The sequence below is a fragment of the Drosophila yakuba genome, chromosome X (genome assembly GCF_016746365.2).
Source record: "Drosophila yakuba strain Tai18E2 chromosome X, Prin_Dyak_Tai18E2_2.1, whole genome shotgun sequence".
Lineage (NCBI taxonomy): Eukaryota > Metazoa > Arthropoda > Insecta > Diptera > Drosophilidae > Drosophila > Drosophila yakuba.
In genome coordinates, this window is record NC_052526.2 from 1319746 (window position 1) to 1329207 (window position 9462).

The following is a 9462-nucleotide window of genomic DNA, read 5'->3' on the forward strand; positions in this document are numbered from 1 at the left end:
TATCGCGACCTTTTCGTATCTCGTCGTGCAATGAAACGCTCCTCCACTCAACAATCAACATTTATTTACAGCGAAACACACTTAGATTCGGAAACACGAGTCAAGGAACAAAGCAGGGTGACATGGGCATGGGCATGAGCTTGGGCATGGGCACGGCACCTAGCAGTTGCGACAGTTGCGCCGCGAGCAGGGCTCCTCCCGCCGGTCGTGCAGGCGCACCAGGTCCTCCGGCTGGCCGTAGGCGATGTTCGGCAGGCAGCGCGACTGGGTCAGCAGCAGGGAGAACTCGCGGTTGCAGGCCGCGTTCTCGATCCGCTCCATGACGCGGCCCACCAGCAGCTCCACGGCCTCCTTGACGTTGGCCCCGGTGCAGGCGCTCGTCTCGATGTACGGCAGCCGGTAGCGGCGGCAGAGGGCCGCCACCTGGTCGCGACTCACCACGCGCAGCTGCAGCAGGTCGCACTTGTTGCCGCAGAGCACCACGTCCGGGTCCTCCGAGTAGGCGTGCGTCCGCAGCTGAGAGAGCCAGTTGGCCGTCTCCAGGAAGCTCTTCTCGCTGGTCAGGTCGAAGATGAGCAGGAAGCCCATGGCGTCGCGGTAGAACGCCGTGGTTAGCGACCGGAAGCGCTCCTGTCCGGCGGTGTCCCAGATCTGCAGGTGGATGCGGTGGCGACGTCCGCGGGAGTTGTACAACTGCGGGACGCAGAAAAGATGATAGGTCACTAGGGCTTCTTCTTGTACAACATACGTTCACTGCCTATCTACCGTCTAACCACCAGATGCGGTTTCCAAGACGACTTCAGTAAGATCATGGGTTAAGTCGAGCCACTAGCACTTACCAGCCGCTTCTCGCGGAAGTCGATGCCCACGGTGGAGATGAACTGGGTGTGGAACCGGCCATCCGTGTACTGGTAGAGGAGGCAGGTCTTGCCCACGCCGGAGTCGCCGAGGACGAGGAACTTGAGCAGGTAGTCGTAGTCGATGTTGGCGCCCGTCATAGTGGCCGTTCTTAGCAGCGCGTTTGGCACGTTCACAACCGCAGACGCATCCCGTCCGCCTGGAAGCAGGGAAGCGAATGAGCGGCCCGTTCCTGTACAGCTTTCCCCAGCAAAGGTTCTCCCCAACCAGCTCCCTGTACCCTGCTCTCTGTCCCCTTCTCTCTCCACTCCCAATTCCCCATTCACCACTCTTCATCCTCCTTTGTGTAAGACCGGGCTTAGGCTGACAGGAGCAGAGGTGGGGCACTCAAGTCGGGAGGCATCTTCATAAGCGTGCCTCCCACCCACCGCCAGCTGCCACCCCCATAATGCGACCCACTTACCCACACACACGCACACTCACACATCTCTCCGTACCGTGGCAAATATTTGAAACTCATTAAATCCCGATTTATTGATTTTCTGTCCCGTTCCGGGCGAAGTTCGCTGGGCGGAGTGGGTTCGGTGGGTCGGGCGCCAAGGGAGTGCCTTGCGCCGATTTCCGCATCAAAGGACAAGCCGATCGAGAATTCGAGCATTCCCGCTGGACGCGGCGTGCAGCAGAGAAGCGAGATGATAAGGGGCAGTGGAAAGTAGAAAGTGGCAGAAGCACTGGAGGAATGCCCTTGCCCCGCTAATTAGACCAACGGCCAACGTGGAGAGGAGGGCCTTGGAAGTGGCAGACGGAGGCGTGCAGCATCTCTGCAGCCTGAGCCTGGCGTCCTCCTTGCGCTAAGCGGATTACGGACGCTGCCTGCGGTTGAAGTGGTTGCTAGACAACGAGGATGGCAGCAACAAAGATCGAACTAATAACCGGGGGCCTCTTCTTTCTCCCTCCACTGGCTTCTGCGCATCCCGAGTCCAGCAGCACTCAGTGGAGTCCTGCCTGCTGATGTCTTGTAATCTAATTTCCTCTCGTTTCCGGCTGCTGTCTCCTGTCTCCGGCTTCCGGCCCCCACTTCCGATTCCGCTGCCTCGCACAGGGAGCACGCATAGGTTACACTTGTCCGCTGCTTGTGGAATGGGGTTGGTGGGCAAATCGAATTAGCATGCACGCACAGCCGCCAGTGCCAACCCCCTCGGCTGACGGTTAATTTTAAACCTTTATTGATTCGCAAGATCTTGCGGGGCTCAGGTGGGCCTAGCCACGGAAATAGCCTGCCGTTTCCCGGTGGTGGCGTTGGGGTGGGGGATGCCTAGCTGAGCAATGGCAATTAGGCAGTGGCAAACCACAAGGTCTGCACTCAAGGCCGCCCAGCTTCCTTCCACCAGCTTTCAGCGCGGCCAGCTGCACTTGGACAAGGACGGCTTCCAATTAAGCCTCGGCCGCAGTGCCGTAATTAGCTGCAGCCCTTCCCTGTGGCCGCGCTTCTGGCGCGCGATTAAAAATAGCCACCGAAACCGCCACCGCCACCTGCTCAGCTCACCTGTTCACCGAATCCGGCTAATTGCAGAGGCTCAGGAGGCGCGGCACGCATTTCTGCTCCGACGCCCGCCGTCGACTTTGGCGCCCAAGGTGACTTCTTTCGCCTCGCCTCGCCACTCCAGAGATTCGGAAGGATTGCGATTCAGCTGACGGGACTAGAATGGCGGGCAACCGTTATTTTTAGCGCGCGCAATTCTGGAAGTCTGCGCGAAGGCCCCCCACCACTTTGCGGAGGCTGGGTTTAACGAAAACAAGTGGCCCACGAGCACTCCGAGAACTTCGAAGACTCCGAGGCTGTGCGGGGATGCTGCGAACGCGAACGCAGAAGATCCTGTGGGCGGTGCGCTGCCCGACCTGTTGCCATGCGCTGCCCAGCACAGACTACAGGACTCCTTGGCCGCCAACTGGCGGTCCTTCGACCTAGGCACAGCTTTCAGCCAAAGCTTGTGCCAGCTTTCAGGGCGCTTCCGCGGCGCGACAGGTGCGCCGCCCAGGTGTCCTTTCCCACGGGAGTTGGGTTCGAGGCTACTTCGTAGGTACTTCAAAGGGCTCTCGAGACATAATCCCTCGGGCAACTTTTGAAAAGGGCTTTGTGCGGAGCTTCTGCGGGACGGCGCCTGAGCTTTGCTCTCCACCGAAAGATTCAAAGGCAGAAGTGTATCCCATCGAGTACGATCGAGTGGCCCAGTGTTTCTATAGTTGAATGGCGCACGCATCGTTCAGTAATAAAATTTCGCTATTTTAGTGCTCAGCTTATGCGGTAAATTGCAATCGAAAAATTGAAGTTTGCGCGCCCCTAGCTATCGATAAGTATCGCGAGGGAATGTAGTGCTGTAAAGCGCCGCAATCGAGTTGCACGTATCGAGTTACTTGCGAGCTCGCGGTTTGCTTTGTTTTTTTTTTTTGAATCTGTTCGGAAACTGATCGGTCGAGGTTTTAATCACTTGTTAATGGCCATGGACAACGCGAACTCAACTTTTGACAAGTCGGAGTTCGACTGGGACGCCATCAACGTGGGTGACTACCAGTTGGATCACTCCCAGAACTTTTTCGGTGCGTATGCAGGCCTCCGCGTCCAAGCTGAGAAAACGCGCCATTTTTGGTCGACTTTTGCTGACCATTTTCCGCATTTTCCACATTTCCCAGCAGCACGCGCCAACAAGGAGAACAACAGGGGCCTCAGCAATGTAAACCCCCTCCAGCTATGCCCCACGCCGCAGAAGATCTGCCGGGAACAGCGCGATGGTGACTTCGGTGGCAAGCTGGTTTGTGCTGAGGATCTCATAAAGGAGTCCCCTAAATACGTAATAGAAGCGCCCAAAGATGCGCCCACAATCGAATCCAAATTGGAGCCCCAAGATATGCCAAAAGTCGAGCCCAAAGCAGAGCTCCCAGTTGAGTACGACCCAGAGCCACAGGATGACGCCAAACCAATTGTTCCGCTCAACTGGGGCACGAATGGGGACGATGATGAGAAGCACATGACGGAGGCCGACCAGCACTTGATCCACCAGGATGCCCGTCATCCAGCCGTCGGGGGCAAGCTGCGTCTAGAGTGGTCGCCCCTAAGCCACCGCGAGCTCGAGGGAGCCGGCGCCTCTGCCGCATCCGCCACAACTACCGCCCCCAAGGCATACCAATTCAAGGACGTGTATGAGAGCAAGCGGCAGCAGTTGATGCGCAGGCGCAGCGAGGAGGAAAGCAAGGCGCGCCAGTTCCACAGCCGACCCATGCCCAACTTCAGGGCCATGCACAAGCGCATGGGCGAGCTGGCGGTCATCCACAAAATCACAATTCCACGGACGCCCGAGACGCTTAAGCACAGCCAGATGAACGCGGAGCGGCGTCGCGAGGACGACCAGGCGCGACTGCACGCAGTCGGCACCCGATCCAAACCATTCCATCTGCGCAGCGAGCAGCGCGTGCGCGACCGGCGCGAGTTCGACGCCGCCGTGCAGGCCAGCCTGGAGCAGAAGAAGAAGGAGGTAAAGACTAACTCTAGTAGCCATTAAGTGTTGGGGCGTTAAAAGTGGTTCAGAACCTATGCAGATCATTTTTGAGCTAAGGGTCATTTGTGTATGTGATGTAATGAGATGGTTTACTTTTCTGTTAGTTTAACACCTGGCCGCATATCTAGCTAACTTAAGTGTTAGTTGTTGTTGAATTTTTCGTTAAAAGCTTGTTTCACTTCATGTAATAAATGATATGCATCTGGCCATCTTTCGAGGGCCCACTGTAAGCACAGTCCGTTGCGTTCAAAATGTGCCTTCGCAGCGCTACGCGGAGTTTTCCAACACCAAAGTGCCGGTATTTAGCTGCGATCTGCGAGCGGCCACACTGCGCTCGCAAAATAACGTATTTCTCCAAGTGTTGCTGCAGCCCCAAAACCCCTCTTGCGCCCAAACCGAGACCCAAATCCAAGGGCCGAACGGAAACGATCCAGGAACGCCCCAGTTCGCCAGTGCAGCAGGCCCAGGCCGGGAATCCCACGCTCCACCAACGATAAACACAAGGCGGTGGGCAGAGCGAAAAAGAGCGAGCCCAGTTTGTTTTTGTTGCTGTGGTGTGAGTGAGTCATGACGTTTCGGACGGCGTAGAAAAGCCAGTTACAGTCAACCGTCGAGCATTGCATAAAGCGGGAGCTGTTGCCCTGCATTCCAGAACCAGGATCCGCCAATCGCCCCAGTCCCTCGCCGTTTGCCAGGACCTGCAACAGCTGCGCCCATTCCGCACACTCACACACGCACACACATACACATACGCACCCACGTACACACACTTCTTGAGGAGCAGTGGCACCGAGTGTCACACCATACACACACGGCGCGAGCGCACGCACACCATTGCAGCAGGCAGTCTGTCGTCACAGTTGGCTACATTTCGACTCGTAAAGTCGGAATCCGATTCGGACTCGCATCGAGCTAGCTGAGCAGCAACTTTCGCCGCACTCGAAGTCAAGCCCAAGCCCAAGTCCATACCAAAACCACAGCCCAACCGCCCATTATCGTCATGGTGGATCGCCTGGTCAACTCGGAGGCCAACACCCGGCGCATCACCTCCGTGGAAAGCTGCTTCGGGAGCTCGGGTGTGCCGCTGGCTATGCAGGGTCGCGTCCTGGTGGGCGAGGGCGTGCTGACCAAGATGTGTCGCAAGCGCCCCAAGTCGCGCCAGTTTTTCCTGTTCAACGACATCCTGGTGTACGGGAACATAGTGATTGGCAAGAAGAAGTACAACAAGCAGCATATAATGCCGCTGGAGGAAGTGTCGCTGGAATCGATCGCCGACAACCAAACGTACAGAAACGGCTGGTACATTCGCACCACCACCAAGTCCTTTGTGGTGTTCGCAGCCACCAGCACCGAGAAGCAGGAGTGGATGGCCCACATCAACAAGTGCGTGGAAGACCTGCTGCGCAAGAGCGGCAAGAAGCCGGTGGAGAACCATGCCGCCGTCTGGGTGCCGGACACCGACGCCAGCGTCTGCATGCACTGCAAGAAGACGCAGTTTACCTTCATCCAGCGCCGGCATCACTGCCGCAACTGCGGCGCTGTCGTCTGCGCCGGCTGCTCGGCCAAGAAGTTCCTGCTTCCGCAGCAGAGCACCAAGGCGTTGCGCGTCTGCGACGCCTGCTACGAGCGCTTGAAGCATGTGCCCAGTTCCCTTGGCTCTGGCGTGGACTCGGCAGCGGCTACCGGTGCTGCCTCCGGCAACAAGCTCAACACAACGGCCGGCGACAGCTCCAACGACGAGGACTCCGACGAGGAGACTGCCTCCCCTGGTGGCGAGTCGCACGATGAGCCGCGCTTCTACGGCGACAACAGCGTGCTATCCGCCGTGGAAGACTCCTCGACGATAACCTCGCCCTCCTCCGTCACCACCGGTAGTTCGGAGGCTCCGCAGGTGACACCGAGCGTCCAAAGCTCTCCGGCTGCCCTTGCGACGACGGGCAGCCACTGTTGAACGGACCACATAGCGAATGATTACGGTAGATATCGCTTTCAAGCTCTCACCCCACCACATCACATATCCAGACGCCTTGTAGACCCCCGTATCATGGCAAAAACAAGTCTCCTTGTTCAAAAAAGTCTAAAATAGCCACAGTGCATTTGATCACCCGAAACATGTCCTCTTCATGGCTAGAACTTCGGACCAAAGTCCTGATCTTGTATCATACTAATCCGTTAGATGAGGGACGTGCAAGATTTGAGGGTAATCAAGTTATAAGTTGAAAGAGAAGAGGAATAGAACATTGCTCGTGACTGCGACCTTGCTGTGTCTCCGTTTTGGTATTATATTTTTCTCGTCTCACATTTTCCGCGAATTCCGCTGGGCGCGATAGCCTTATCAGCCAAGTGGCTGCGACGGTTGCCGCTACTCTATTTTTCGCTGGCAAACAAACGGACGGATGATGTTGGATGTTTCGCGTATCTGCTGCTCACAAGCAGCCCATTCCAGCCCAGCCCAAATGCCGGCTTATCGTTCTGAAAATCCCGCCGTGACTCAGCGGAACGGGGCAACCGATAGGGCAGGGAGCAGGCATATATGGCCAGTGGGAGCCCATCTATGCCTCCGGCCGTTGGATGAGTCAGGCAGCCAGTCATATGTAGGTTGCGTATGCAAGGTCCAGCCGTAATTAGGATGCACTACAGCACTCATCACCACACCAGACCAGACCATACATTACTATGCTAATCCGTAATCCTTTGCCTTTGCAGCAAGACGAACAACGGAAGCGATGCGAGCAGGAGGAGATCAAGGAGCTGCGCAAGATGACGGCATTCAAGGCTCGTCCAAATCCATTTAAATAGTGCTCGACGGAACCAATCGACTACCCACGTTTGATAGCCCTGTCCAAATTTGAATGATGTGAAGTCGATGCTACACATAATCGTGTTTATACCGATGCATAGTTTTACCAGATTAACACAATTTTTGTCTCTTAACATTAACATTACTTTTACGCATATATCGTCGTTCCCGTTTTTGGCGGATAAGAACCTCTAAAATCGTATGTTTGGCGGGAGGATAAAACTATATGGATATGTATACACAAGAGCAATTTGCAATTGCTGTCATTAACTGTTTTCTATTTGTACAAAGCCGAAAAAAACAATAAATTAATACTGTAAATTGAACACGCTGCCGTATGTATATGTATGAATGTATGTACATGATTATGCATGTATGCACATATGCGGGCATATGGGCCAGAAGGAATGCAACAGCGAGAGCTGGCTGTCTCCCTCTAATCCGAGCAGCGTTCCGTGGAGAGTCGTCTGTATGTAAATATAAATGTATATTGGGAAACCTCTCGCATTTTCCGGCGCTCATAGCAGCCCAACTGAGGATTCCATCATCGTGAGGTGAAAGCACGTGGTATGCACTACGGTATGCAGAAAATGAAAACAATAGGTGCTTAGATATAAACAGAGCTGTTTATTTATGCCGTGAAAAAGGCGCCTGACAACAAAACGCTGTGCTGATGTAGTGCCATCTGTGGCCCGGACAATTCCTTAGAACTGGCCGTCGCTGCCCCAGGAGGTCTTGACGGTGTCCTCGTTCCAGTCCTCCACTCCGCCAACGGTCTCAGCGGCAACCTCATCGGCCCAGTTGGTGGTCTCCTCGACCGGGTGGTCGACGGCCTCCTCGATCTTGGGTGGTGGCAGCAGCTCCTTGGCGGCGGCCTCCTCCTTCTCGGCCTCCTCAGGATCGCGGTAGAAGAACAGATCGACGACCACGGGCCACTCGACGCTGCGAGAGATGGTGCCACGCAGGCGGAGCACCTCGCGGGCCAACAGCCACCACATCAGACCGATGGAGTGGGCCGACTTGTTGTTGCACGGAATGGCAATATCGATGTAGCGCAGAGGCGAGTCGGTGTTGGTGAAAGCGATCACGGGGATGTTCACGTAGCTGGCCTCCATGATGGGCTGGTGATCGGTGTTGGGGTCAGTCACCACCAGCAGACGCGGCTCGCGGAAAGCGGGCTGGATCTGGTTGGTGAAGGCACCGGGAGTGAATCGGCCAGCGATGGGAGTGGTGTCCGTGTACTTGGCGAACTTCAGCACGGCGCGCTGACCAATCGGACGCGACGAGATGACGAAGATCTGCGGGAGAAGTGTTGAATTAGAATATGCTCGATTTGTCAGGGGATGGGGAAAGGCAATCCCTCCGAGGCAGTGAGGCGTGGCTGGTCAGCAGTGAAGTTGAAATCATTGAATTTCATACCCGAAAGATTAGTGATAAACTCATCACGTTGGCCACGCCGCACTCAAAGAGCCCTGCAATTCTGCACTTGTACTTACGTCCGAGGGGTTATCGATGGCCACGATGGCGCGGGCCGCCAGCTGCAGCTTCTCCCAGGTCTTGCCCAGGTTGAGGATGTTAACGCCATCGGCGCGGCGCTTGTACACGTACTGCTCCATCTGGAAGTTGACGTTCTCGGAACCCAGATGGGTGGTGGCCACCAACATCTTGGTGATGTCGTCCTCCTTGAGGGACAGAATATCTAAGCCTCCCGACATGTTAACGTGGAAAGAGTTACGGACCTGTGGACGAAACACACATAGGATTAGTGGGCATAACCTCAAAGAAGGGGCTCCACGTGGGACTTGGCGCCAGTGTCGCGCCTGCTGCCAGAGACGACATCACGCGCAGGCAGTCACGGCAAGCAGTCGAATGCGCCCAGGCGAAACCCATTTCGAAGCAACATGGAAGTACCGCGGCATATTTGGAGATCTGGCATGCGCGATTTCTGGCGTCCAGGTGCCTGGTTCCAGTCGGCGGAGCTTAGGGGAGAGCCGGAGTGCGTCCAGGCATCGTTGGTGCAGGCCGTGATCCCATTTCGAAGGTATTTCTGAGTATGCTGGAGGAGCTCGCTCTACTTACGTCTAGATGCCGCTGGGAGTTTTGACAAAATGGCCGATTTCCGGGTCGCAGACGGCGAGGTTGACAGGCAGAGAATCGGTGTTGCGATCGCGTTTTGCGTATTTTTTGCACGGCGCAATGCGGTCATACTTTTTGGGATTTTTTGTTCGGCGCGGCGCATTCACACCGGCA

The 9462-nt window shown here is 55.9% G+C and overlaps 4 protein-coding genes and 1 non-coding gene across 7 annotated transcripts; 2 read left to right on the forward strand and 3 right to left on the reverse strand.

Moving 5' to 3' along the window:
* Nucleotides 1-47: 47 nt before the first annotated feature.
* On the reverse strand, nucleotides 48-2797 carry LOC6523926 (ras-related protein Rab-27A). 2 transcript variants are annotated; one of them, XM_002099763.4, is made up of 3 exons: nucleotides 2405-2797; nucleotides 840-959; nucleotides 48-693 (listed from the first exon to the last, which is right to left on the reverse strand). In XM_002099763.4, the coding sequence occupies exons 1-3, from the start codon at nucleotides 2453-2455 to the stop codon at nucleotides 160-162; spliced, it is 705 nt and encodes a 234-aa protein (XP_002099799.1). In that variant the 5' UTR covers nucleotides 2456-2797; the 3' UTR covers nucleotides 48-159. The 2 variants fall into 2 exon arrangements, with proteins under 2 accessions (XP_002099799.1, XP_015045376.1); XM_015189890.3 differs by having other exon boundaries at nucleotides 840-1057; nucleotides 2405-2790.
* Nucleotides 2798-3248: 451 nt separating this feature from the next.
* LOC6523927 lies at nucleotides 3249-7538 on the forward strand. 2 transcript variants are annotated; one of them, XM_015189891.2, is made up of 3 exons: nucleotides 3249-3456; nucleotides 3550-4388; nucleotides 7119-7538. In XM_015189891.2, the coding sequence occupies exons 1-3, from the start codon at nucleotides 3354-3356 to the stop codon at nucleotides 7209-7211; spliced, it is 1035 nt and encodes a 344-aa protein (XP_015045377.1). In that variant the 5' UTR covers nucleotides 3249-3353; the 3' UTR covers nucleotides 7212-7538. The 2 variants fall into 2 exon arrangements, with proteins under 2 accessions (XP_015045377.1, XP_002099800.2); XM_002099764.3 differs by having other exon boundaries at nucleotides 3251-3456; nucleotides 3553-4388.
* On the forward strand, nucleotides 4739-7538 carry LOC6523928 (pleckstrin homology domain-containing family F member 1 homolog). The gene is made up of 2 exons (XM_002099765.3): nucleotides 4739-6388; nucleotides 7119-7538. The coding sequence occupies exon 1, from the start codon at nucleotides 5413-5415 to the stop codon at nucleotides 6361-6363; it is 951 nt and encodes a 316-aa protein (XP_002099801.1). The 5' UTR covers nucleotides 4739-5412; the 3' UTR covers nucleotides 6364-6388; nucleotides 7119-7538.
* A 281-nt stretch (nucleotides 7539-7819) lies between these two features.
* Nucleotides 7820-9401, reverse strand: LOC6523929 (40S ribosomal protein SA). The gene is made up of 3 exons (XM_002099766.3): nucleotides 9292-9401; nucleotides 8709-8951; nucleotides 7820-8510 (listed from the first exon to the last, which is right to left on the reverse strand). The coding sequence occupies exons 2-3, from the start codon at nucleotides 8925-8927 to the stop codon at nucleotides 7917-7919; spliced, it is 813 nt and encodes a 270-aa protein (XP_002099802.1). The 5' UTR covers nucleotides 8928-8951; nucleotides 9292-9401; the 3' UTR covers nucleotides 7820-7916.
* LOC6523930 lies at nucleotides 8522-8625 on the reverse strand. Its single transcript, XR_005559981.1, has one exon. It is a non-coding gene; the product is annotated as a small nucleolar RNA snoM1 (small nucleolar RNA).
* Nucleotides 9402-9462: the final 61 nt, after the last annotated feature.